The 26,538-nt window shown below is 51.8% G+C and overlaps 2 protein-coding genes across 3 annotated transcripts; one reads left to right on the plus strand and one right to left on the minus strand.

Moving 5' to 3' along the window:
- Positions 1 to 393: 393 nt before the first annotated feature.
- On the minus strand, positions 394 to 3,101 carry MSS51 (MSS51 mitochondrial translational activator). Its single transcript, XM_042864731.1, has 6 exons — positions 2,808 to 3,101; positions 2,450 to 2,605; positions 2,115 to 2,239; positions 1,366 to 1,929; positions 908 to 1,001; positions 394 to 810 (listed from the first exon to the last, which is right to left on the minus strand). The coding sequence occupies exons 1-6, from the start codon at positions 2,984 to 2,986 to the stop codon at positions 600 to 602; spliced, it is 1,329 nt and encodes a 442-aa protein (XP_042720665.1). The 5' UTR covers positions 2,987 to 3,101; the 3' UTR covers positions 394 to 599.
- On the plus strand, positions 2,612 to 26,448 carry CFAP70 (cilia and flagella associated protein 70). 2 transcript variants are annotated; one of them, XM_042864714.1, is made up of 26 exons: positions 2,612 to 2,629; positions 3,986 to 4,118; positions 6,912 to 7,098; positions 7,450 to 7,548; positions 7,806 to 7,885; positions 8,903 to 9,079; positions 9,417 to 9,599; positions 10,070 to 10,161; positions 11,236 to 11,335; positions 12,295 to 12,429; positions 13,711 to 13,878; positions 14,106 to 14,186; positions 14,687 to 14,778; positions 17,411 to 17,471; positions 18,564 to 18,755; positions 19,368 to 19,499; positions 20,152 to 20,277; positions 20,760 to 20,893; positions 20,971 to 21,086; positions 21,247 to 21,423; positions 22,314 to 22,424; positions 22,827 to 22,915; positions 23,607 to 23,759; positions 24,485 to 24,646; positions 25,058 to 25,147; positions 26,199 to 26,448. In XM_042864714.1, exons 1-26 carry the CDS (start codon positions 2,625 to 2,627, stop codon positions 26,436 to 26,438), a joined length of 3,315 nt encoding a protein of 1,104 aa, XP_042720648.1. In that variant the 5' UTR covers positions 2,612 to 2,624; the 3' UTR covers positions 26,439 to 26,448. The 2 variants fall into 2 exon arrangements, with proteins under 2 accessions (XP_042720648.1, XP_042720649.1); XM_042864715.1 differs by lacking the exon at positions 2,612 to 2,629 and adding an exon at positions 3,284 to 3,372.
- The last annotated feature ends 90 nt before the right edge of the window (positions 26,449 to 26,538 follow it).

Genomic DNA, 26,538 nt, shown 5'->3' on the forward strand with positions numbered 1-26,538 from the left:
GGTACCCCTGAGCCGCTGTGGGAGCCCAGGTGGGACACTGTCACCATTGCCGTGCTGGACCTGCTGGCTCACTGGGAGGGGACACTCGCAGCAGCATCAGGCCATGGTGGCATCCTGGCACCTGGTGCAGCCCCTTGAGCCTGAGTACTGCGGCGCTTGGGGAGTGATGCTCGAGCAGCACCCTGCAAGGTAGGCACTGGGCACAGGAGGGTGGGCATGGGAGTGACAGTGACAGCCCAGTGCCACCTCCTGGGGTTCCCCGTGGGATGCCAGGGACAACCCCAGGCCCTGCAGCTGAGAGCTGTGTCAGTGCGAGGGGTGCCAGGGCAAGCTGAGACCTGTGTTTTCTTTGGGAAAACATTGGCCTTTTCAGAAATAAAGCTGGAGACATGGTGACTGGCTCCTGGTGGTGGTTTATTGGGCCCTGCAGTGCAGAGCTGTGCTTGTGCTGTCCACCCACATGGCACACACTGGACACTTCAGCTGGGCTGGGAAAGGCAGCAGTGAGATTGGGGTTTGTGGGGCAGGACAGAGAGGACTGAGCTGGGTCAGCTCACCAATACCTGCAGTTGCACGGATAGAAACAGCTCCCGTCCCTGCTAGTCGTCATCGCTATCACCATCCAGCTCCCTGAGAGAGGTGGCTGGCCCCAGCAGGGTGATATAGTGAGAGCTGCAGTACACAGGTGCCTTGTTGGGGCTGGAATAGACCTGCTCGGGCCGCAGTGAGGCAAAGGGGTTGGCAGCATAACCTGTGACGCATGTCTCCAGCTCCACCAGGATCTGCAGTGAGGACTTCAGCTCCTGCTCACTGCCAGGAGAGAAAAAGAGGACTCTTGACTGCTCAGCTGGGGTGTTCTCCATAAGGACATCCCCACAACCAGCTGGGGGCACGCTGAGAGACTCACCTGTAGACAGTGAAGAGAGTGGGCAGGCAGTAGTCCCGCAGAAGCAGCAGCGTGGGCAGCCAGCCTGCCATGAGGTCGTGGCAGGCATGGAAACCTGCAGGGATGCAACCAGTGAGTAGGGCACACAGCTTGTACTCCTCACCCCACAGAGCCCAGCTGGCACAGCATGAAGCATGGTCTCTGTGTCACAGACCCCATCTTGCTGCAGTCGGAAGGACTGAGCACCCTTAGCAAGGAAAGGTCCTGTTCCCTGCCAGGCTCCAGGTCCTGGGCTGAGCCACAGAACTGAGATGCAGAGCCCAAACACAGGGACCCCTCTGGGTGCTGCTGGTGTCTGAACCTCAGAGTGTCACCCACTGTGAGTGGTGGCCCATCGTGGCTCAGTGCGCAGCCATGGCAAGCCTTGGGCACCTCCTGAAGTCCTCAGCAGCCTCAGGCTCTGCACCCTGGGCACTCACCTGGGTGGAAGCCCACCACCAGGTCAGGGCGGGCTGCCATCTTGGTCTCCACTTGGTCTTCCCAGAAGTCGTGGTACAGACCCTTGTAGCTGCTGAGATAGATCCTTCCTGGGGGTCCTGACGTGGCCAAGGGGGGCCTCATGATGGGCCCATCTACCACATCAACCCCCACCATCACCACCTCCATTCCCTGCTGGCCTGGGAACATCCGTGCCAGCTCATCATAGTCTGTCACCCGGGTGTTGAGGGTCTCAACGTGGGATGCCCCCACCACGTGAATGGTGAGAGGCTTGGCAAGGGGATCGATGCCGAACAGACGCAGCCCCAGGCCGATGGTGAGTGGCCGTGAGTGGAAGTCAGTGACGAGGCGCCGAACAGACTCACGCAGCTCTCCATCCTCTGGTCGTGGTTTGCCTGCGTTGGCCCAGAGGAGGCTCATGTAGCGCCCAGCCAGCACAGCATCCAGCTTCTCCTCCAGCTGCTCCTGCATAGAGAACCAGTCCTCCCAGCCTGCCACATCCCCAGCGGGTTTTGTCCAGGTCTCCGTGGGGAAGGGAATGTCACCTGGGGGCAGAAAAGTGGCATCTCAGTGGTGGTCCTGCAGGACAAGGCTGTCTGTCCCCACCGTGGCTGCAGGATATAGTGGCAGAGCCAGCTTGGGGTGACTAAAGCAAGGAGGAGGGACCTCACACGCCCAGGGGTTAGGCTGTGGGGAATGCATGGAGTGGGAGCAGCATCCCCTGACCCACCTGTGAAGATGAGCCACTCCACCAGCCGGTCCAAGGCCACCAGTTTCAGCTTCTTGCAGAACTTTTTGTGCACAGGCCAGTTGGCACGCTGGCATGCCACGCTGCAGTAGTACACGTTTTGACATCTGGGAGGAGAGAGGCAGCATGCCCAGCTTTGGGGGTGGCCAGGATCACACCCACTGAGCCACCCTGTAATGGCTGCATTGCCATTGGGGGCAAGTGAGCCTGCAATGGGTCTGGCACCCCCAGCCTCAACCCTGGTCCCTGGGCTAAGCTTGCCCTTTTGGGAGCCAGGGGACATCCAGCCCCACACTATTGCACTGCTTCCTCCATACCTCTTGCATCGCCGGAGACTTTTGGGATCAGGGAGGGCATCAGGGAGCTTCTTGCACTCGGCGCAGAACTTGAAGGTGTCCTCCATCTTCTGGAACATGTCGAAGTAAGTCCGGATGCCAAAGTCACTGCCCTTCTTCCTTCCATCCATGGCAGACCTGAAGGAAGCCCAGACACATGAGGTGAGCAGGATCTGTCCTGTCTCAGCCAGGCAGGAGTTCTCCCTCTAAGCCTGCAGGATTTCAGGCTGGCTGGGGACAAGGAGCCCTGTGTGTCACTTTGCTCTCAGGGGAGCTGGGGCTGGGGGGAGACACAGGGGGTGTGATACCCACACAGCCCACCCTGGCTGCTCCCACTCACTTGTAGTCCTCGTAGCTCTTCATGTTGAGCTTCTGCAGGATGACGTGGGACAGCCCCGGCACATTGCTGTCCATGGCCTGGAAGCCCAGAGAGTCCATGTCAGGAGCCCTCGCCGCTGCCGGCTCCTTTGCAGACTTCTTGGAGGCTTTGCGGGCTGCACCTCGGCCCCTCTGGGCCATGCTGCTGCAGCACACGGGGCTCTGGGATTGCTCAGCTCCCCAAGGAGATCCTGCGGGTGTCCCAGCGCCCGTCCCTGGAAGCAGGGTGCTGACTGGGGCGGACACACAAACGTCCTGCTCCTGCCAAGGGAGGGCTGAGCTCAAATGTCAGCCCCAAGAAGGCCAGGCTTCCCTGCGGGCATCTGATAGCAAAGCTATTCTGGTCAGCGCCTCCCAGGGAAGGGGGCCAACCCCCATGGGGAGGGATGTGGGAAAGCAGCAGGGTGATGGCAGACTGCCCTTCTCCTGGCCCTTTGCTCCTGGATACCCATGCCTAGAGCAGGGTGCTGCCTCACCCCAAGGGGCACAAAGCAGGGGGGCTGAGGGTCTCCATCGGCCAACCACAGGTGAGGCTCAGTGACTGGCAGGCCCCATGGCTACTGCTAGGGCAGGGAACAGGATGCAGATTAGTCTGGGGGTGCTGGGGACACGCTGACATTTGGTTTGGGGAGAGGACCCCAACCCCACAGGGGCTTGGCAAAGGCTGCCCACATCCAAGATGGCGGCGAGATTGGCACACGCTCCCCTGAGCTAAGATCTCGCGAATGTTGGCAATCTCGCGAGATAAGCTGGGTTGCCGTGGTTACGGGAAGCCAGACGCGGCGCCGCACGCCCCTGAGGCAGGTGAGGACCCGGGTTCGCGTCCCGCCGCCGCCGAGCCCGGCTCCCGGGGCTCACGTTGGTTCTTTGGCCGCTCCACACGCCCAGGTCTCCTCCCGGCTCCTCGGGCTCTGCGGTAAGGGTGCCGGGGCGCGGGGGGCTGCAGGAAGCCCGCACTGAGATCTCGGGAAGGGCTCTGCTGCCTTTGGCCCTCCTGTGGGCCGCAGGTCTGGGGATGAGCTGAGGGATGGCGGTCGGCAGGGCGCCTTGTCTTCCTCCGCCTCAGAACGGTGGGCAGACCCTCCTGTCACAGCTGAAGGAGAAAGCATTTCCACATTTCTCTCATTCTTCTTCCTGCAGAGCCATGGAGGTCCCAGCGGGGCCATCTGCCACCGAGGAGTCCTGCCCTCCTGAGACATCTGCGTCTGCTCCCGAGTCGCTGCCGTCACTGAGAAACGTGGTCCAGATCACTGTGGTGAAGGCTCAGGACCTGGTAAAGCTCTTCTGGAATATCTCAGCTGGTTTAATCAATGAGAGCTGAGCAGCATTCATCCTGATGGCTGAAAAGCAGAACGTGAGGCAGCAGTGTGTGATGACAGCTGGGAAAGCAAACGGGATCCTGGGCTGCATCAGCAGAGGGGTGGGCAGCAGGGACAGGGAGGTGACCGTCCCTCTCTGCTCTGCTCTTGTGAGGCCCCATCTGCAGCACTGCGTCCAGGGCTGGAGCCCTCAGGACAAGCAAGGCAGGGAGCTGTTGGAGAGGGTGCAGGGGAGCCACAGAGATGATCAGGGGCTGCAGCACCTCCACTGCAAAGACAGGCTGAGGGAGCTGGGCTTGTTCAGCCTGGAGCAAAGAAGGCTGGGGGTGACTTCATTGCAGCCTGCAGTACCTAAAGGGAGCCTACAGACAGGAGGGGAGTCAACTCTTGGAAAGGGTGTATAACAGCAGGACAAGGGGAAATGGTTTGAAGTTGAGGGGGGGAAGATTGAGGTTGGATGTCAGGGGAAGTTCTTGACAGAGAGAGTGGTGAGGTGCTGGAACAGCTGCCCAGAGAGGCTGTGGATGCCCCGTCCATCCCTGGAGGTGTTCAAGGCCGGGTTGGATGGGGCCCTGGGCAGCCTGGTTTAGCATTAAACGTGGATGTTGGTGGCCCTGCCTGTGGCAGGGGGTTGGAGCTTCGTGATCCTTGAGGTCCCTTCCAACCCAGGCCATTCTATGATTAATTGTATGACTTCTTGTGCTGTGAGCCCACTCTAGAGTGGATGTGAGGTGGCAGGGCTGAAGGAGGGCTGTCGGCCTCTGGCTTCTGCCCCACACTGAGGGCTTGCTCATGCAGACTGAAAGATGAGAAGTAATGGCTTTAAGTTACACCAGGGGAAGTTCAGATCGGATATTAGGAAAAAAACATTCACAGACAGCAGTGATGCAGTGGCAATGCTGCCCAGGGAGGTGGGGGTGTCACCATCCCTGGAGGGGTTCAGAAAACATGGGGATGTGGCACTGAGGGGTTTGGTCAGTGGGTACAGGGGGGTGGGTTGGGGTTGGACCTGGGGATCTGAGAGGTCTTCTCCAACCCAAATGATTCTATGATTCTAAGGCTTGTGCTTCTCTTAGATTCGGGAACACACCTCCTCAGCAGCAGTCCAGAGATGCTCTGGTGCTTTGTTGGTTTGAAATGTGTCTCTGTGCATTCTCTGCCTTGCTGTCCGTAAATGGCTGCTGCTTTTTTTTAAGGAAAGCACAGTGAAAACTATTTGATGAGACAAATAAGCCTAAATAGACCTGTCCCGGGGTATAAAGCCAGATTTTCAGCCCAGCTACCACAGTGCTAAATTGAATTGAAATAAATAGAGTGGCTTTAGATTTCAAAAAGTGGTGACTCCAGTGCACTTACAGTGCAAGACTGACCTAATTCAGACTAATACATAACTACTGTGATTTCCATGTGCTGTGTGATAACCCAGCTGTTCTTAAAGTCTTCTAGAGGAACTGGAATTTGGGAGGAAATGCTTGCTGCTCTGCTACAGCTGCAAGAAGAGAAATGGAAATCCCTACCTCAGCTCTTGCAGCAGATAGAAAAAGCAAATCAAAAGCATCTAAAAAAATAATACATATATATATATATTAGTGTTGCAGTATTTGAGTCCCTCTCGCACTGTTAGGTGTACAAACAGCACTTTAGGTGAGAATTAGAAGGTAAAAAGGAAGGAAACCGTGCTGAAAATAGTAGACCAGTGGTCTGATTGTGTCTGGGATATTGCTTTGTCCTAGTAGAGGCTATGGCTAAAGGGGAGAGGCTTACAAACATGCAATAACAGCAATAATATGGAAAAGGTCCAACTGTGTTAAACATGGAATCTGTTTAATTAGAGTTGTAGGGAAGAATGAGAGGAGAATAAGATAATTAATGGGAAAGGTTAATTGGATTCTTCTGTTTAGCCTTTCGCATAATGCATGCTGGAGGAGGCAGTCAGCAGGACAGAAGATTAAAACCAAGTGAATGAATTCTCATTTTGTACAAAAGCCAACATGGAACTAATTAACCCAGTGACATGGAGAGCAGCAGCTCAGGGCCCGGCCCTGCAGGTTAGGCATCCTTGCTGCTGAGGATAAAAGAGACACTCAGTTTGGGTACAGTGGTCCCTGCCTGCAGGGAGGGTGGCCACTCTGGATGGAAGAGGGAACTGTGTTTCTCCTGCAGGGAGTTCCTCCTGGAGCTGCTCTCGTCTCTTCCTTGCCCTGCAGTGGAAGTGCCTGCTGCACGGGGCTGTCTGGGTGTGTGGCTGGGAGGTGCTGTGCTGTCACCATGCCTGTTCACCTGCGTTTGTGACCTTTTATGGAGACGTGCTCAAACTTTGACCTCTTCATCTCTGTGTAAAACTGGCCTAGCAGCATGTTCCAGAGCTCCCCAAAGAGCTTGCTGGAGCCCTGGCTTGATTTCTAGGCTTGATTACACAGCCATGTCAGCTCAGAGACAACCTTAGGACACAACAAAAATCCCAGCCTTTCTGGAAGTTCTGTATCAATGGGATATTTTTGGATATGCTTTAGCTATGACTTTCATCCCCTTCTTAATCCCTGAGCGTGGTGGAGCAGGAAATGTCCTTCCTAAAGACAGGTCTCAACACAGCTGTGATCTGTGCTTCTTCCCCATTCTTGCAGTGGAACAACCAGAGTCTCACCAATGTGCTCTGTACGGGCTGGGGAACTGAAGCTCCTTCCCAGAGGTGACTTTGTTCTGTTGCAGACCAACTGCTTTATCTGCTCTCTGTCTGTGTTTCATAGAAAAGTATCAGAGGTGACACGTCGATCACGCTGGTTCGTGTGGAGTACAACGGAGTGATCCTGGGGGACTCCTCCAAGACTGATGTCTCACCAAATGGGATGGCAAACTATAACTTCACGGCCAGCTTTGAGTACAGCACTGATGGGCCCAACTCTTGGGTCAGCATCGCACAAAAACCTGTACTTTGTAAGTACCTGATGATGCAGATTCTCACTCCTTGGAGGGGTGGAGGTGATGCTGTCCGCTGCTGCGCTCTGCCTTCTTGCTTCAGGAGTCACATGTTCAAGAATAGCACTTAAGCAGCAGCAGTGGGGGAATCTCAGCCCTTCTGTTCTCCTCTGTGCCAGCTGGAAGAATCCCCTTTCATGTTGGCTTGGCCCTTTGGCTTCACTGTTCTTGTCAGCCATGTGAGGTGATACAGGAGCACGTGCTGGAGCTGACACAGGCCCTTTCCAGGCCCTGCCAGAACTTACTGCTCCAAACTTCTCTGAAGCTGTTTGAGAAACACTGCCAGCTCCTGTCTATTTTTCTCTGTAGTGACAGTGATAGAAGTGTTGCAGAAGGAGAAGAAGCAGAAGGAGGAGAAGACCGTGCCACTCGGCCAAGCTGTGCTGGACCTTCTACCTCTGCTACAAGGTACAACATGGACTTCCACAGCTTCTGTAAATGCTTCCTGCTCCCTGGCACTACTGATCTTTGCTCATGGACTCCTCATCATAAATAACCTCCTCCTGACAAAAATTGACTTCTTAGTCTTTAGAAAGCTGGGGCTGAAGGGGAGAGGGGATGGCAGCAGCAGCTCAGCTGTAGGAGTTGTAGCAGCACAACTTTAAGGCTGTGGTTTTCTGCAGAGGGTCTCACTGTATGCTTTCCTCCTTGCTGGTTCTTCTCAGGACAGTGTTCATTTACGGTCTTGGCTCCTTTGTATGCAGTGTCTACCTCTCCATCAGAAAGCCTTCACCCGGAGGCCAAGGTATGTGGAATTTGGAACTGTTCCTTTGCTCATTCGGCTCTCTGCTGCTTTTTAATGGGGCAGACGAGCATTACTCAGCCACCTAGCTCGTCACAGATATATTACAGCCCTATATATTAAAAGCTTGGAGGCTTTTCGTACTCCCATTGACGTCTGTCCCAAGGTGCTTATGATAGGTGAGGTCGTGCTAGGAAATGCTAATGTGTGCAGCTACCAAATTGCCTTGGAAAAAAATATTCAAGATAGAAATCGTAGCGAAAAATCAGAAAAAGGCAAAGGCAGGATTACCTGCCCAACTTCATTAGTCTTCCTTTCTATGAATAAAATGTCTCACAGTCTATTATTGCACAACCTCCAACTGCCTTTCCTGCGAGGCCCTCATTCATTCAGCAGATTGAAAAGCACCCAGTGAATAAAAACAGGGAGTGAAGTAAGAGAGTGGAAAAATGTCTGACTTTGCTCCCGAGTCTCCATCTACTTATCACCATGAGTGAAGAAGGTGGATTGGTACTGCATTTGCACTCCTGTATTTAAATGATATAATAAGCAAGGCATGGAAAGGGCCACCCATTAGGGAGGAAAGATGATGACAAATGCTGAACAGCTGGCTTTTCATCGTGCAGCACCCATCTGGGGTCGGGCAGGTAGCTAATGACTGCACACAGTGCATGGAGATAGGGCAGAGCTGAAGTACAGCCACAGCTTTCACACGCTCTGGATCACGAGCATTGTTTTCTGTCCCTGGTGTTCTTCCTTTCTCTGTCAGAGATCCCGACTATACATGTGCTGTGCCTCCTGTAGGCTCTGATGTGAACACACAAATATCACAATTCGGACATAGGAAAGATTGACCATGCAATTCCTTTCTTGTGCCCGTCTGTTTCCTTTAGCACCTGAAGTGAGGAATGAGATAACATTATACATTCTAGCTTCGGGTTTCTGTTTGCTTCTCCCTGAAGAGCAGAGAATTATACCTGTCTAATTATTAGCTGTTTTTTAAATCATTTTTTCCTGCAGTGTGCTCTTGAAGTGTCTGTGTGCACCAAAAAGCCCCTGCTTTCTGCAAGTCAGCTGTCAGATGGTAACTTCCTGAGTGTCACGCTGGAGGCAGCTTATTCTGTCCCTGAAGCATTTGTTCCCACTGGACCATCGCACAACTACATGGCTTGCTTGCAAGTACCAGCAGTTGGGAAGGTGAGGTTGGGTCCTGGCACAGCGAGGTGGGTGTCAGCCGCTGCAGAGCAAGTTGTTGTCCCCCACCTTGGAACAGGTGAGCGGCCCATGGAGGTACAGCCCTGGTGTTTCTGTAACGCAGATAAAAGACTGCGTGGTAAGACTGGGGATGAAACTGGCAGTGTTTTTCCACGCCATGATTTTTTTTCTCCCTTCTTTGTATGCATGTGGTGGAGTTTGTTCCTCAAGCCAGGCCCCTGCGCTGCTTCCTTGCTTTGTTAAGCACAGCTTGGAGCAGCTGGCACTTGCTTTTGCTCGTGTTGGAAGCAGAAGTCTTTTCATTCTCGTGTCTCTTTAGAAAGAAGTCCCCTTGCTCTTCATGAATGGCATCCTGAAGCTTGGTGGTGAAAAAGAACCATTACCCCGACCCAAAAAATGGTCTCTTACTAATATCCTGGCCCCTGGTGCTCTGAACATACCCAACTCCTTCATTCTTGGTGGTCCCTATGAGGATGAGGATGGAGAGCTCAACAAGACAAAGGTGAGGAAGGGCTGGCAGTGTTCTGGCTGGAAGAGAACCGTCAGGCCTCCCTGAAGGCACTGACGAAGACTTTTAGATTACAGGAGGAGGAGGGGGAAGGTGGATGGTCAAGCTCTTTGTGCAGTGTCTGGGCATGGAGGTGTTTCTGCAAGCCAGCAGGCATGCTGGCTTACCACAGGCATGCAAACACACTGCAGTAGAGCTCCCAGGGGTGCATGTGGCAAATCTGGTCCTCACTCCCGAGCTGCTGGGCTGAGGCTTTGTATTCCCTCTTTGTGAGCCAAGCTCCCAGTGCTGTGGCTGCTAACTTACTCTGCTAGGGGATCCCATGTTGGGTGAGTGGGACACCTCTCTGAGTCATGTTCTATCCCAGGGAGCATTTCAGGGAGGTGATTTGGGGATGGTGCAGGCTGTGGAGTTCGCTCTCCTGGCAATATATACTACTCCTGACCATATACTACATCTCCCAGGACAGGAAGTTTAGGATCCAGGCAGAAAGCACGAAGAGAATCGTATGGGACACAGAAAGACGCTGTTACCTGGATCCTGCTGCAGTACTCGTGTAAGGGGCACAGGAAGCTCCCAGCACTGAGTGATGAGGGGAACTGCTCAAGAATGCACTTAGCTGACCTGTCTTGGGCAGTGAGAAGCAATGCGCAAACATTCTTAGACCTCTTATGTGGCCATACATCTCCTGTGCTGTCTGCTGGCTGGAGGTGCTCGTGGTAGCAAGAGAGCACTTTAACTGCCTTTAATTGCTGGCAGCAACTTAGCTCTGCAACGGTGGGAGAAGATGAATTGGCTGTAGTTGCTGTCTTCAGGCTGTAAATGCTCTCTTTTGCTGCCAGCAGTTGGAGCTGGTTACTGTTCCTTCTGCAGTGCAAACACTTAATGACGGCTGTGTTCCCTCCCATGACCTCTTCATCACTGTCACCTGAAGGTTTGAAGGAAGGGGGGCAGTCGTGGTGAACCCACACAGCTTTCCTCTTGGCTGCTAATTGAGTTTTGTTGAATTCCCAATACATTAAAATCCTTTCACTCTACGTGGGCACTCTTCACTTGCTTTTTTATTGGATAAGCAGAACTCTTAATAGCTGTAGGTATGCTCAAGATCAGGATAGGCATCCCACTTCTCTTTGACTCTTGCAACGTTCTTGACCTCAGCTTCTCCATGGCTATGCATTCCACAGCCAAGGAATTTCTCATGTGGAAATATTCCTTTCTGTCTGTTGGGGTTTTGTTTCCCTTCTCACCACATACATACGTACTCCTCAGCTGGGATCCGCTTTGGATTTATACTAACATTAATCATGTTTCTTTTTTTCCTTTTTTTTTTTTTTTTTGGCTTCAATTCTGATGTCACCAAGAGAGAGAAACTGTGTGTGTTCCTCTCACAATCGTTTTATATCTGGTAGTGCCATAAATGCATACAGCAGTGGATGGAAAGGAACATGTCCCAGGGCTTCCTAAAGTACATGTCTTTCAATGGTGCAATGCTGGTTGCTCTGTCATGGGAGCGGGGCAGCGTAAAGCCAGGTGGGGGGCTTTGGGACTGCTGGGACACAAGGGAGGGCAGCGTGGCTGGATGGGGAGAGCTTGGGTTCTGCAAATTCTCAGTGCCTTCCTCTGCATTCAGCCTGAAGAAGCGCATCGCAGAGTGCCAGTGCTGGCCTGTGGAGGTCTGCAGGATGCCAGTGACCTCGTCCAGCAAAGGGAAAACCAGCAAAGCTGACAAGGTAGAAGTGGGAAGGGACACGTTGCTATGGCTTGTGGAGCAGCGTTGTGTCATTGGGCACTTTTTTCTTCCACGCCTTTGTTACACCAGAACCAGCCTTGAACCGGCCAAAGCAAGTCAGAGGGCTGGAGGCTTTGTGAAGGGTTTAATCAGCCTTATAGAGCTGCTAAATAAACAAAGGAGGGTGAGATTTTTTTCCTGAAAGCTTAGAGGCGTGTAGCTTGGTGGAAAAGGGTCAGGGAGGGGGCACTTCTTGGGAAGTGGAGTAATTCATTAAGCTTATCTTCAGCTGGTGTTGTTTTGGTTTGGGCTTTTTTCGAGCATCTTGAAGAAATTCATGCCTGCTTTCTGTGGGTGCAAATAAGCTCTGCTTTTGCACCTCAACTGAAGTGACGTAACAGAGGAAGAGCTCCTTTGCGAATGGTTCTGCTCCTGACTGCTGATTCTGTGAGAGTCCCTAATATGTTCCAGGGCAAAGTCGTGTAAGTTGGTGTAAATCTCATTCCTCGCCCACCGGTGCCAGCATTTTGCAGCTATGACAGAGGTACTTCACTTCACCCTGTCTGCTGCTGGCCTAGGCACCCAGGCCTCTGTAGCTACCTGACTTGTATCAAACCTGAGATGCTCGCAGCTCTGGTAGGATCATTTGGATTCCTAACCAGGTGGTTGGCAATTTGGCAGCTGTATCAGGACAAGGCTGCGCTGAGGAGTGGCAAAGTTGTGGGCATTGGAGAGAACAGCTGCCCTGCTGGGGTTGGGAGAAAATTGATATTCTACGTATCGAATGACTCCAGCGTTTTTTTGTCTGGGCTGTCCTGGCTGTGTGTCAGTGACAGAGCCCCTGGCTTGTCAGGTGCTTTGCTTTGCTGCATGGCCTTTTCTTAATGGGATCGGTGACCTTGTTCCCTTAAGAGAATCACAGCCTGTTCAGTATCTCAATGCCTTGATCTGTGTTTCCAGGGAGATGAGGACAGGCAGATTTTCTTCCACGGTGTGGCATATGTCAACATGATGCCTTTGCTGTGCCCTGGCGTGAAGCGGATCCGAGGAGCTTTTCGTGTCTCTGCCTACCAGGACAGTGAGGTGCTTGAGAAGGTGAGAGCTGGTGAAACAGCCAGGCTCCGTGCCACCTCTGCAGCTGCTTGTGCAGGATGGGTGCAGGCAGGGTGAGCAGCGTGGTGTTTGGGAGCAGGAAGGGTGGGCACAAAGGTGCTCAGAGGCCAGCCCTGAGAGCTCACTGCTCTTCTGGAGCTGGAGAGCAACGACACAAACCGCTAGGTGCAGCCTCCTCAAAGGCAGGTGGGGATTGTTGGTGCGGGTGAGCAGGTTTAGAGGCTGGGGGAGGCTCTGGATCTCAGCGCACTCCCTTCTCTGTCAGCAGCTGAGTAAGGAGAGCTGATCTCACTCCCCACTCAGGAACACGGACAAATGAACTAACTGCTTTGCTGGGAAGAGCAAACAGTGGCTCTAAAAGGATAGCGTTACCCCAGGCAACAACCAGAAAAGCTGTCACTGGAGCCCTTTCAGCTGTAGCTCGTGGAGGTTTATTTGTCTTTAGCTTTCCCTCCCCCCCCTTGTTACTAAAAGTGACAGTTACGTCTCCGTTTTCCCACAGTACTCCTGAAACAGACCTGAGCTTGTTTCAGGAGGGCAGATGCACTGCCCACATTCCCTTAGTGCTGCTGCCCATGCCATGGGAGCTGGGGGAACTACAGCCCATCTCCATGCCTCCCTGCTGCTGCTGGGTGCCAGCTGCTGGGGGGAAAAGCAGAACCTGCCACACGGCTCAGCTCTTGCTGGCCCAACTCCTGTAACGCTGACAGCTGGGAGGGAGCCCTGCCTGGGTGCTCACACAGTGTGTAAACAGGCAGAGTGAAAAACCTGGTCCCAGCAAGTTGCGGGTTTGTCAGGGAAATTACTCTGCTTGGGAAAGCAGGCTGGAAGCTGAGTCACCCCAGGGCGGGCCGGGGTGGGTACCCAAAACACAATGCAGGGCAGACCTGGGGTGGGTAGCCACTGCTTCTAGCAGTTTGTATCACCAGGCAAGTCCATGCCTGTGAGACAGACCGAGGATTGAACTCATACAGGAACCCAGGGACAGCGCCCCAGTGAAACTGCAGCCTTCGAGCAAGGAGATTCCAGTGAGGCTTTCTCAAGCAGCTCCTTTCTTAGCAGTCAGACCTGAGGTTGTGCAGCTGTGTGGTATCGGCTGGCCTTTGAGCACAGGAAACTAACTGCCTGTGGGGAGAGGATGAGGTTGCAGAGTTTCTTAATGTGTTTAGACTCTGTGTTCTGTGATGAGAAAGGTTAAGGCAAAGGAATGCCTTGGCCTTTGATTCTCTCACCTCTTTTCTTTCCACTCTCCACCCCCTTCAGACTAAAAGACAGCAGAGCGTTCTGCGGGATCTCCGTCCACAGATCAGTCTGATTAAAGAAGGATCAGAGACCCCAGGAACCAGTTCATCTCTTTCCAGAGCTGTTCCCAGTAAGGCCCAGAGGGAAGATAAGGAGAAGATGACCAGAGAACAGGAATTCAACAGAAGGGTGAGGTCTAGAGACACATATTGCAACACGCTTGGTCCTTCTCTATATCACAGCTAATCAGAATCGGGGATGGATGCTGCACTGCCTTAGCCAGCTGAGGGATGCTCATCACCTTGAAATTTTAGTAAATGCTATCTGAACAAATGTACAACGTGATCACATCCTAAATTTATGAGGGCATGAGGTTAGGATCTGAAATTGAGATGTCTTTTCTTGCTTTTCAATAGACATCCAATGCACCAAAAATCCAGTCGTCGGATGTTGCTGAAAAAGCTGCAAGTGTCACATCTCTCAGCCTTGATGGAAAGGTAATTTTGTGTGTCCAAAGAGAAGAAAAGACTGCTAGACCATCACTGCATCACTGTCTCACACCTTTCACGTAATTAAATTATTTAAGAGTGAGCTGGAGACAAGGGATGTTTTACGCAGATGCTGTCCTGGAGTTCTTCCAGTGATGTCCAGCTGGAGGAAAGTCTAGCATTGGGCTAGAAAGCTTCTATAAATAATTAGGCATTCTTTAGAAGAGTTTCTTCCTTTTTGTGACTTCTTTCTCAAAATATGTAGAATGCATATTCATTTTCCAAGCAAACTGATCGGCTGGCTGCTCTCATTTTTTTTCTTCCTAGACTGACTTCTCAAGGTGAATTTTTCAACCGTAAATCATTTCTGAGTGCAAGTTCTAAAGCAAGCAGGATCTCTGCAGTTTAAAGAGGATTTGCTGAAGATCTGTAGCTAAATGTTCAGTTTTTCATCTTGTCAGTAATGTCTTGAGATAGCACAACACTGAGAGCAATGTTTATCTTCACAGCAATATGTTGAAGCAGGAACATTCCTGGTGATGGAGATAAAGCTGGACAAGGCTTTGGTACCCAAACGACTGCAAGAGGAGCTCACCAAAAGGTGTGTAAAGGTGTAAAGACACGCTATAACTCTGGAGCTGATAGCTCAGTTCTGCAGGACACAAACCATGCTGTACAGGGTGCCTGCCCTTTGAAGTACTCTGCAAGCAGCAGCTGAAGGCTTCATCCAACGCCAACTGAAATCAGGAGGACAGGGCCACCATGCTGCTTCAGCAGTGGCATTGCCTGGGTTTGGAAAACAGTTGCATTCATCTGAGCTGGCATCTCTGCACAACAGTATCTGCGCTCCTGTCCAGGCTTTGTTTCCCATTAATCCCCCTGTGCTTGCCTCTTGCACGTGATGTTCAGCTGCTTGGTCAGGGCTAGCCACCAGTGGACTGCACAAGGTAGCACTGCTCTAGCTTCAGAATAGCATCCTGTTGTTTTTCTGAAATTCTCACAACTTTCTATCATTTCCTGGGCTCTGGTTTTCATACCCTTCTGCTGTAGAGCTATGCTCTCATCTCTGAGGCTTTGAGGCTTTCACCATGTGTTTAATTTAAGGCGGTTGCTTCCTGCCCATAGAGCAGTAGTCCTGCTGTGGTGCTACCTAGGGAAGACCTAGCATGTATAATTTATTGGATAGAAAAGAGAAAATACAGCAAATGAATAAACCATATCGTGCACAGGCATTATATCTCTTTCAGCCAGAAATATGAGCAGAAACCACACAGCAGCAGCCATTCTTTCAACAGGAAGTATGTGTACTGTCTTTTGTTCTGCCTGCTGTTTTCCAAGAAAACAGGTTTGGGGAAAATGAGCCTCCCTTACAGCAGACTTTCCCGTGAGCTTTTTTATTTGCTTCCTACTCTACTGCAGCTTGCAGAAATTCAGTGTAATTCCTCTTTGCTCTCCTGCCTTGTGCAGCTGTGGATGGGAAGCCTGGAAAATCAGATCTGAGTGGCAGAGAGGGTTCTTTCTCGGGGGGCTTCAGCTGATGGCGCATACACGTGGCCTGGCACACACACTCAGCAGTTATGCTTTTCTGTTGTTGTTTTATTTTTCCCCTTATTTCTTGGAAGGTGGTTTGGATAAGCAGCTCGTTAGCAAACCACAACTCCCTTTTCTTGGACTGCATCCAAAGTTTCCTGTCAGCCTCCGCTTCTGCTCGCTTACTTTGCTCGAGTTGCTGTTGTGCTCGGTTTTCTTTTTCTCATCTTGAAGTGAAGCAGTTTGGTTCTCATTTGTGCCACTAGCAGAAGTAACAGGGCGGTGATGGGAGCCCTTCTGCAGTGGGACTGTGAGTGTGGGCACGGCATTGTTCAGGCTCAGTGGCTTCCCAAGGAGTGGTGCCAGATCTCTGCAGGGAGGCACTGTGGAACAAGAGGATCAGAAAGCACGGCAGGGTGTGCAGAAGAAGGAAAAGGACATGTTGCTGCTTATGGTCACAGAGCTTTCCACAGAGCTGGCATCTCCCCTAGTGCCTACAGCAGCCTCATGCAGAGTTAGATGACTGTATTCGTGTCCTGTGGGGATACGTCCTGTGTGGGATGAGGGACCAGCAGGAGCAGCAGCTTTCTGAAGGTTATTTCGGAGCTGTGCTGCAAGGCCTCCTGTTGAGGCTCACGGGCAAAAGCAGCTGATGGGGGATGACAGCTCCGTGGGGACAGAAGCAGAGGCTGTGGATTGCTGTTCATGTGGGCAAGGTGAGGGCTGAGTCTCTCATCACTGAAACTTTCAGATACTCAGAGGAGCATACAGAGCAGTGGTCACAGACCTGAACCTGGGGAAGTCAGCTGCCCGCAAGCTGTGTAAGCTGGCGGAAGAGTTACAGGATTTAGCTTTGGTGTGGGGGAAGCAGCTTGCTTTGCTGATCGTGTAGGAGCCAACACCAGGATGTGACACCTTTTTTTGGTGGGCAGGATTGGGTTCTAAGGACTGAAGGTGCTCTAGTGCCAGCAAACAGGAAACCTTGATAAAATCCCACTGAATTTACACTGTTTTGACTCATAGGGTTTCAGTACAGTCTTAATAGTAGTCCTAAGGACCTTTGGCCAGTTTCTGGGAGGTCGTCGTAACCCTAGTGGTGGTACAGACAGGAGTGATACAGTGCCAGTGCATGACCAAGGGGTGATGCCAGGATCTGATGGGTGGGATGGCCCAGGTTTACCATGATAACATTCTTCAGAGCTTTCCTACCTCCAGAGCTTTGCTACCTTTCCTGCAGGTGTTCTGGCAGACCCAGGAGGTTATGAGTTAAAAGAATAACAACCTGATGAGAAGATCATCTTCTGTAGGAGAGTGGTTTTGATTGCCAGCAATAGCAAATATTAACCCTACCCACTGGGCTGAAGTTTCACAGTAGTTTTTGTGTGACGGGTCCATCAAGCCTGATGAAAATAACTGAATAAATCCCATCTAATCCCTGTGGAGTGTTGTAATCATCAGCAGGGAGTGAAGTAGTAGCTAGTTCTCTCGAGGCAGTAGGATGAGCTGCAAGCATTGAATATGGGTGCTCTGGTCTTTGCACTTCAACCTTGGTCTGACCTTCAGTTTCTTGCACCTTGCTCCCTGTCAGGTGTCTCTGGGATGTGACAGCCTGCAGCCCTCACACTGCAGGTTGGCTGTGCTTGATAACCACCAAGCACTGCTGACAGGTGTCAGGCTGATCCCTTCTGTCTTCACATTGACAGGGTCAAGGAGATGATTCCCCCTCGCCCTCCGCTGCCTCCCCGGACTGAAGGAGCCAAGAAGGTATGTGCAGGAGCCTATGGCCTCATCAACACCCTGCCACCTCATTCTGTCCTCATCCCTCTCACTTCAGAGATTTTCATCTTCAGTCTGAGCCCTGCAGCAACGCACAGATGAGATCTGCAGAGGAAGCATGCAGAAAACTTCAGGATGTGTTACCTTTGTAGTATTATGCCTTGGGAAATCATTTCTGGGCTATTACTTGATTTGCAGCCCCTTAAAAGGAGAGAGATCTAGAAACAGCAGAGAAGAAAGCAGCAGTGTGGGGGTGTTTGAAAGTGCTGAGGAGAGAGGAGAGGTACCAGAGCTGTTTGTCTCTGGGCAGTCCCAGCAGTTTCTTGCCTCAGACTATTCTGTGCATTTCTTCAGGCCCAGACAAATAGGAACAGAATCAGCCCCAATCACGCTCAGGTCCCCCAGAATTTATTTTTTTTTTAGGACTTTTGCACTTTCAATTTCCTGAGCCCAGAAAATGATCAGAGAACACCGGCTGGTTTCTGTAGGTACAGGATGGTCAGTGAAGGAGGACGTCCTCAGATGGCCCCTGGCTGAGGGGAAATTCAGTGCAACAGTGGGGGACGAAGCAATGCTTCAGTAGCTGACCCCAGCACTGCTGCAGAATTGATTTTTGCTGGACTGTTTGGAGTGCACAAAGTGATGTGTTTTGATTATTGCCATGCATGGAAGCTTCTACCACTGAGATTATGGATATTACTGCTCCTTCTGGGGGAGAGGAGGAAGGAGGACTGGCCTGTGGCTTTAAAGGGCTCTCAGCAAATGAGATACAGTTTATTTGCAGCCAGTTATGTTGCTACAGAAGAGACAAGGAGGACTGAGACAGTGTATTCTGATTGAAAAATGTAGCAGGAACAATATCTAATTATGAAGGAACACTTCTGTATTTACATGCAGATATTTTTGCAGCCTTGAGGCATGGACAGGGAAGGCTGTGTGACAGACTAATTGCAACTTGAGTCAGGTGGAGTTAATGGGAGGCGTGGGCTCTGGCAAATAAAACACATTTCAAGGTTGATGGCATAAGTGACTTTTGAAATCTGATTACTTATTTACTTCTTGATGTTCCCTATTTCCTAGGCTGTGGAAGATTATCACAAGCACATCGCAAGCATTGCTGTTGCCATCCTAAGTGAATATCATGAGCTGTTTGGAAAGCAGCCGCCAGACCAAGGAGCAACAGACCATCAAACCCTGGAGGAACAGAGGCGTCAGCTCAATTTTGAGCTCAACAGCTCTGGGAAATATTTTGCTTTTAAGGAACAGCTAAAGGCAGGGATCCATTGTGCTGTTTTACTTCCCTGCTCGTTTTGTCCTGGCAGTTTCTCAGTGAGGAACTGCTGCTCCACAGTGATAACTTAGCATGATGTGTTGCTACAGAATCCCTTCCTGTCACCCAAGGCTGTTGCAGAGATGTGGGGAAGGCCAGTTTTTTTCCTGACAGAGCAGGCTGCTTTGGTCATGCACCAACTTTTCCTGTCATCAGGGGAAGGCTGCAAAGCTGATCCCACCCATTTACCCCATATTGTATCCCGATGAAGACAAAACTGACTGCTTTGCACACTCTCAGCCTTCCCAAGGGAGAAGGGGCCTCTTCACATGTCCCTCAAAGGGCCACCTGTGTGTCAGGAAGGCAAGGGCAGAGAGGTGGGAAAGGAATTCATCCCTGCTTGTTTTGCTTTTTACCTTTATTAAGTGCTGGGCTGGATTTCTTCCTTAGAACTAAGATGGAGCTTCAGACAGTTGAGTTAGACTCCATGATCTTTGCGGGTCCCTTCCAACTCAGGATGTTCTCTATGACAATCCATGCTATGGCTCTGTATTGTTATTGACTGTGGAGCGTTCAGGGGACCTGCCGTGTTCAAGTGTTACATGTCTCCACAGTATGCTGTAGTGAAGATTGTGAGGGAAAAATACCTGAAGACCACAGCATTTGAGACCCAGGAGCAGTTCCAAGCATTTCTCAGTGAGCTGTATGTGTACCTTGTGGATCAGATGCACATTGCCCTGAACCAGGTAGGGAGAAACACTGGCTGGGATGGGTAATTTGGGAGACAGCTTCACTGTGAATCCAGAGCTAGACACCATTTCTGGTGAAGGTGCTTTTGCCTTCAAGACACCTGCAGGCTTGTGCTTCCATTTGCTGCGGTGATCACATATGGGCCCTGAGCCACGTGCAGAGGCAGGATCTGGTGCAGCCATATCCCATTGCTGTGAAATCCAGACGGTGAAACTTGTGAAATACAGCTGGTAACAGCTGCTGTAGCTGGCTCATGGCGAGGGTGGCTGGGTCTCTGCCATCTGCTGCCCCCCACACCCAAGGCAGAGCCTTCCAGTTTGAGTTGAGGTCACTCGTGACACCTCAACGGAAGTAGAAAGCGTTCTTGATCTGAGCGATACTTTTATTTGCCACAACTGCAGATGATGGGTATTAACTCCTTCCATTTGTGGTAGAAGTGCCTGGGGATGGCATGGCTTCACAGGACTGCGAGGCTGTGCCCCCAGCAGCTGGAGGCTGGACCAGCTTTCTGACTCACCCAGCCCTAGCTGTGCTGAGGTGTGCTCCATGTAGTGTTGGGATGGGGACTGCTACTGTCATGAGATCACACAAAGCCTTCACGCCCTCCTCCTTACCCTGGCTAGGGCTAACTCTCTCGCTTCTTACCAGCTACTGTATGAAGAAGCTTCTTCTCCTGCCCCTCGAATCCACTTGACTGATGAGCAGCTCTGGCTCTTTGCTCGTGAAGCTGAAGACAACAAGGACTACAAGCTGGCATCGCTCTACCACCAGCAGGTAAAGGAGCCCCTGTCCCTCCCTGTCCCCATCCCGTGTATCTGGGCTGGCAGGCAGCCCACCATCGGGGAGGAGGTGAACACGAGCAGTATACTCACTCTGAATGTGTGAGGGATTTCCTAGGGAGATGCTGCTCTCTGGAGGATGTGAGGCAGCAGCCGGCCAGGTCGCTGGAGTCTTCAGTTTCAAGGCCAATGGAAATGGGATGAGCCAGTCCAAAAGGCACGCCGGGTCAGCACTGGGTTCTCAATCAGGTGGCTAAGAGGCCAGCTTAAGTTGGAGGATACTGATAGGTGAAGGAAGCTTAGAGGAAGCTCAGTGTGATCCCAATTAAGGGAAACCCTAGAATGTGATAGATGAGGGCTTAACAGTTGCTAAACTCAGCCAAGGAAAGCTATGATTGTAGCAGAGCTGTCTTCTCAGTGCACTGTGTGTGCTGAGGGTGATGGCAAGAGCCCTCCAATGTATCTTCTTGTGTCCAGAGGATAGCTCAGGACCAGCACAACATCCAGTACTGGCTGGACTACGGGGCATTCTGCCTCCTGCTAGAGGACACCCTCAAAGCCCAGGAGTGCTTCCGGGAGGCTCTTTCTCTGAACCCACATCATGTGAGAAGGTGCTGTGTGCTCCCAGAGGGTGGGAAGGTGATGGGTGTCCTGCATGCTGCTGACGGGGAGCTGCTCCTATCCCCAGCCTGCTGCTCTGTGGGATCGTGGCAGTCATGCTGCAGCACTATGAAGAGGCAGAGATTTTCTTTGAGGATGCTTGCTGCTTGGAGCCATCCAGTGTTGTAGCCTGGACGCTTTCAGGTACAAAAGCAAGCCAGCTTGTGTGCTGAAGGCATTCCTGTACAGCCGAGCCTTGCTTTTTCTCCTGCTGCTCCTCCCCACTGCTGTAATCTGAGGAGTAAGGGAAAGATTTTACTGAGGGCTGGATTTCTGCTCATGCTGCTATTTCTGTATTTGATAGGTTTGTTCTGTGAGCTGCAGAATAATTATACTCAGGCAGAAATGGCCTTCCGTGAAGCCAAGAAGAAACTCCAAGCACAGCAGGCCAGGGAGAGAAGCATCTCTGGGGAAGGGAGAAAGCAAATCAGTGCTACGTCTGTGAGGTCTTCCAGTCAAAGCCCAGAACAGCTCTTGCCAGGTAATTCCTAGCAAAACCAGGAGGTGCCATTATAGCACAGTGAGGGGGCTCAGGGCAGAACAGTGAGATCAAAGAGGAGAAATAGGACGGGTGAAGGACACAGCAGTGGGCTGTGAGCTTCAACACACTATGAACTATGCCAGAGACAACAGTGGCAAGTACACTGCTTTAAATGCTGAGGCTGAAATACAGGTATACAGCTGATCTGATCCAGAGCCTAAGAGAAGGACCAGTCTTTGCATTTATTTTTCTGGCCCAGCCCAGTGGTGATAAATAGATGTGTGGGCAGCCACCAGAGTGACTGGGGAGTGCAAATGCACCTTCCAAGGTTTGGAAGGGTAGGGCTGCTACTGTGACTGGTGTAATTTATGTTTGTCCAGGTTTAGCTTTCATGAAAGCTGTTGCTGTGACTTTCCAGTACAGCTTGGAATGCGCAGTCTGACCAATTCAAAAGGAACAGAGCAGCTGCTCAGAGGCAGTTCTGAGCTGAAGGCCTCCTCTGGGGCCTCTGTGAATCCAGCTTCAACCCAAGCCAGGGCTTTCTGTCCCAAGTCCTAAATATTTGGCAAGGCTGTGGAAAAGATTGATTATTTTTGACAGCATCACCACTCCAAGCAAAGCGCCGCAGGCAGGCAGGCAGGCCTCCAGTGTCATATGCCAGAGGAAGGGATATTGCCTCATTTTTATCTGTTCCTAGCTTCATATGATAATCTTGTACTCAAGACTCCAGAGCCAGGTATTGCCTCTTGCAAGCTATTTTCATCCTATTTATGGAAATCTGATGGTTCTTGTGTGTTTTCTCCCATTTCTCTGGAGTTCTGCTCCAAAATGGCCAGTTTAGGGCAAACTCTTTTGCTTGCACCTGATGGCTGCTGGGGGTCTCATTGCAGAGGGGGTTCCAGATGGCTCAGCCAACGAGCTGCCAGAGATGGGAGAGGAGCCTGCCTTTGCTTCTATGGCACCCGAGGAAGAGGCTTCAGCATCAGAGACAACCTCAGAAGGTCAGGGAGGTTGTGGGATGGAGAGCCCAGGGCTGGGAGGTGGCTTTATGCAAGCAGCAGGGAGGGAAATAACTTGGAGCAGTGGGCTCCATCAGTCCTGATGCCAAGGTGAGACATCTTGTTCTTTCCCCTTAGCTGGGAAATCTGCAGCAAAGCTCTGCACTCCTGTGGGTGGCAAAGAAATGGCAGGGCTGGGGCCTTATGGCTCCACTGGGCTGTTCTGTTCTCATATCCATAAAAACAGAGGCTCTTCAGGAGAAAATGCTGAGTTCACAGCTGTTTGAGCCTCCCCTGCCATCTTCTGGGTTTTACACCGTGTCACTGGGAGTCCTCTGTCCCTGCTAAGGGCTCAGCCCTGCTCTTGTTTCAGTTTGGGACTGATGGAGATGCGTTTTCCTACAGATCCATCCCCTGTTTCAGGAGACGGGGAACCTCCCTGCACAATCTTCATGAAGGCAGTGGAATTCCTGATGAAATTCAATGCCATCCAGGTGAGCTCAACATGGAGTGAAGGGAGGGAAGGGATTTGCAGTTTCCTTCCCTGGGTTACTGCCAAATTGGCAAGCTCCAGCAAAGGCCCCTCTTGGGCTTAAAGAACACTCTGAGGCTACTCCAGCAGCAAAAGCACTGCCCAGAAATGCAAACCCATGGCCAGGCAGTGTTCAGACCAAAGTGCTTCTTGAGGACGAAGACACCTCAGGCAGACAGGGCTCTAGGACTGCATGGATGTGGAGGGAGCAGCCAAGCCAGACAGTGCAGGGGTGCCCTCTGTGCATCCAGAGATGAGAAGCATTACTCATCATTGGAAGTGATGCTTCCAATACAGCAGTATTTCTTTTTTTCAGACATCTGCTTATGTCAGAGCAATTTTTGTGTCACTTGTGGGATGTCCCTGTTCCACGCAGCCATCTCTACGACACTTCTCTGACTGCCATATTAAGCTGTCTGCTTTCATTTTACGTGGCAGAAAGAGCAGCTTAAAGCAAAACAGACCTAAAAGTAATGGGAAGTACATTTTCAAAGCGGAGGAAGAAAAAAAAAGTCTCGTCTCCTGTTTGTGGAAGTCAAACAAGAGCAAGACAGTCCTCCTTGAAGAGCACTCAGGGCAGGAGCAGCATCCTCCTGGGGATGCCTGTGCTTTGCCTGCTCCCCCAGCCATGCTGGTGTGCCATTCCTTTGCAGTTTGTTCGCATGGCCCTTGCCCACGAGCTGCTGAGCCAGCAGGGAGGCCCTTCCAGTGCTTACTACCTGGCATTGGCCCGGACATGCTTGCTGAAGGAAGAGTTCTCCAAATGTGAAGAATGTCTCTGTGAAGCCATCAGGATTGACTTCCTGGTAATCCTCCTGGTGTTTGCAGGTGCAGGATGCTGTCCCAAAGCAGCAGACAGGCTGAACGCTGCAGCAGACTCCACCTGTGTTGTTTGTGTGTGTGTGAACCCAGAGTCCGTGTTTCATTTCCACTCGAGCGATTCTAATATTAATCTGCAGCAGTTTCTCTGGGGGAGGACAATCACAGCTGATGAACCTCCCCAGGCTGTGGCTGCGGCGCTGCCCTCCTCATTACCCAGTGTATTATTTGCTGTCTGTCATCTTCCACGCACAGACAGGCAGCATTTCTGAGTGAGGACTCCTTTTCTGCATTGTCTGCTTTTCTTTTCCCTTTGAACGTGTATATCCTGATCCTTTTTCCCTACATTGTGAGTCAGCCCCTGTTTCACAGGGAACAAGGTCGCTATTCAGCAGAGAGAGAAGGCAGCTTTAGAGTCAGCTTGAATGGAAGGTGCACAGGCTTTAAAGCTGCCATCTCCAAATGCTGCTTGCATGGTACCTGGGAGCCTTGCATGGGCCAGGATATCCTGCAGGGAAGGCTGGAGGGTGCTTCCATTGCTGGTGTTATGCAGACAGCCTGCTGGCTTGATTTTTATTCCATATGTAGAGCCTGTCCTGCTCTCATCAAATACCTGTCAGTTCCCCCCTTCTGCTGATGACAGGGGTCCTCCTCCAGGTCTCTCTCCTGCCTGTCTCCAAGCCACGTCTCACTCTTGGCTTTGTGTGCACAGAATCCCGATGTCTGGGCTCAGAAGGGACACCTGAGCTACCTGAGGAGAGACTTGCAGGAGGCAAAGGAGTGCTATGAGCGAACGGTCAATTTTGTGGAGGATGCTGCAGACATGCATTTTGTCTACCTGCACCTGGGCTCCATCTACCTGGAAGACAAAGAGGTGAGGAGTCACGCAGGAGTGGAAGTAGGGCATTTTCCACAAAGCGAGTACCAGTAGATGCCAGATCCCAGGTCCAGAACACCGTTACCTCCAGCTATAGCTGAGATGCAACAGTGCAGCAAAACGTTATGGAGTACTGAAGTCTTTGGAGCATGGAGCAGCCCTACTCCTTTGTGCCAGATTTGACTCTCAGGGTGCTGCTGAGACTCAAATTGTATTGATGAAGGTGTTTTTTACACTACTGCACTCGTTCCTGGCAGCACAGAGCTTTGGGGGCAGTGGGAAAGCTCTCAGCCTCCCAGCAGTGAGGTGTCTGAGCCCCAGCAGGGATGGGGTGTTGGGCAAATTCCTGAGGTGAGAGGCTGTATGGAGGGGATGCAGAGAACAGTGTGATCATCTCTCTCCTGGCAGTATGGCAAGGCGAAACAGATCTACCTGCAAGCCTGCAAGAGCTCTGCATCCTGTCTCACCTGGCTGGGAGTGGGGATTGCCTGCTATAGGGTAAGTGCTGTTAGGTGTGAGATCCCAAGTTCACATCATCTGTGCTGTGTCTGGTTCTGTGCGCAAGGCTTGCTTTTATCCGATGCTTAAGTCTGTGGAACCGATGCTCTTGGAAGCTGTCATGTGCTGTGCACTGTCATGGTCACAGGGTGGCACCCTGGGCTGCTTGTATGGCAGGTGGAAAATAGAACAGTCAGCCTCAGCACTGCACCAGGGGCAGCGTCCCTCCCCCCCTTGTCCCACTGCCAGGGCCCTCAGCCCCAGGATGTCATGGCACACACATCATCTGGGCCTGGGCTCTGCCCCGAGTGCCTGCCTGCACATGACCTGCATAGGGTTTGATTTTTTTTTTGGGTGGTCCTGTGTGGAGCCAGGAGTTGGACTTGATGATCTTTGCGGGTCCCTTCCAACTTGGATATTTCTTAACTTGATGCACATCACCACAAAGGATTGGGCAGGCTGTCAGCAGTGAGGAATCTCGGTGCTTTCCCTGCCCAGAGGAATCCAGCACCTCTGAAGGGTTGCCAAGGACACCCAGACACAGCCACCAGCAGCGCAGTGTCTCCCAAGGGTACACTTTGCATGCTCCCTCCAAAGGGATTTGGCTGAAAGAACCAAACAGAGGAACTCAAGCTCCTCTGTTTCCCCTTTGGACAAATGTAAGCCTCCCACGAAGATGCAGACCCCAAAAACAAGGGAGCTGAGTGGTGTCCTGGGAGCTGGCTGCAGCCCCTCCTGCCTCCAGGGAGCCTCTGTGGGAAGAGGCATCAGGACCAGAGTCATGTTTTGAATGATGCATGCATGCCAGCAGGTCCTGAGAGCTCATGATGGGGCTGGACTGCTTGGTTTCTGCAGACAAAGGCGTCAGTACCCAGTCTGTTGGTTTCCTCCTGCCCCTGCCTCCCTGTCAGGGCAGCTCAGTGCCAGCAGTCATGCTGAATGCTTCATCTATAGTGTTTTTTTGGCTGTTAGAACAGGTGCCTGCTCAGTTGTGAAGCCGTTTCTGTCTGCTGTTTGTCTTTTCTCACACCTCTCTTCTTTCCCCCTCAAGCTGGAAGAGATGGTGGAAGCAGAGGATGCTCTCTCTGAAGCCAATGCCCTAAATAACAGCAATGCTGAAGTGTGGGCTTACCTGGCCCTTGTCTGCTTGCAGGTGAGTGCCCAGCCAGCTCCTCAAGGGAGCCTGAAGAACACCGTGTCCGTCCCAGGGCTGCAAATGGCTGGGGGAGCAGTCACTGCAGTGCTCAGGTGGCACAAGCAGCGCCATCAGTGCTTGCTGGGACCTCCCTGAGCCCACTCCTTCCCCCTTCCCCTCTCTGCTGTGTTGCAGGGAGGGCGGCAGCTGGAGGCAGAGCAGTGCTACAAATACGCCACCAAGGTGAGTGTGGGCA

Source organism: Lagopus leucura, unplaced genomic scaffold, assembly GCF_019238085.1.
Source record: "Lagopus leucura isolate 7727_CA_CO unplaced genomic scaffold, USGS_WTPT01 Super-Scaffold_760, whole genome shotgun sequence".
In the NCBI taxonomy this organism is placed as follows: Eukaryota; Metazoa; Chordata; class Aves; order Galliformes; family Phasianidae; genus Lagopus; species Lagopus leucura.

Coding starts and splice junctions, on each gene's coding strand:
- CFAP70 (XM_042864714.1), top strand. Junction 9,600..10,069: donor GAGAGCTCAACAAGACAAAG/GTGAGGAAGGGC, acceptor TACATCTCCCAG/GACAGGAAGTTTAGGATCCA. Junction 10,162..11,235: donor GATCCTGCTGCAGTACTCGT/GTAAGGGGCACA, acceptor CTCTGCATTCAG/CCTGAAGAAGCGCATCGCAG.
- MSS51 (XM_042864731.1), bottom strand. CDS start 2,986: ATGGCCCAGAGGGGCCGAGGTGCAGCCCGCAAAGCCTCCAAGAAGTCT. Junction 2,606..2,807: donor AAGAGCTACGAGGACTACAA/GTGAGTGGGAGC, acceptor GGCTTCCTTCAG/GTCTGCCATGGATGGAAGGA. Junction 811..907: donor ACTCTCTTCACTGTCTACAG/GTGAGTCTCTCA, acceptor CTCTCCTGGCAG/TGAGCAGGAGCTGAAGTCCT.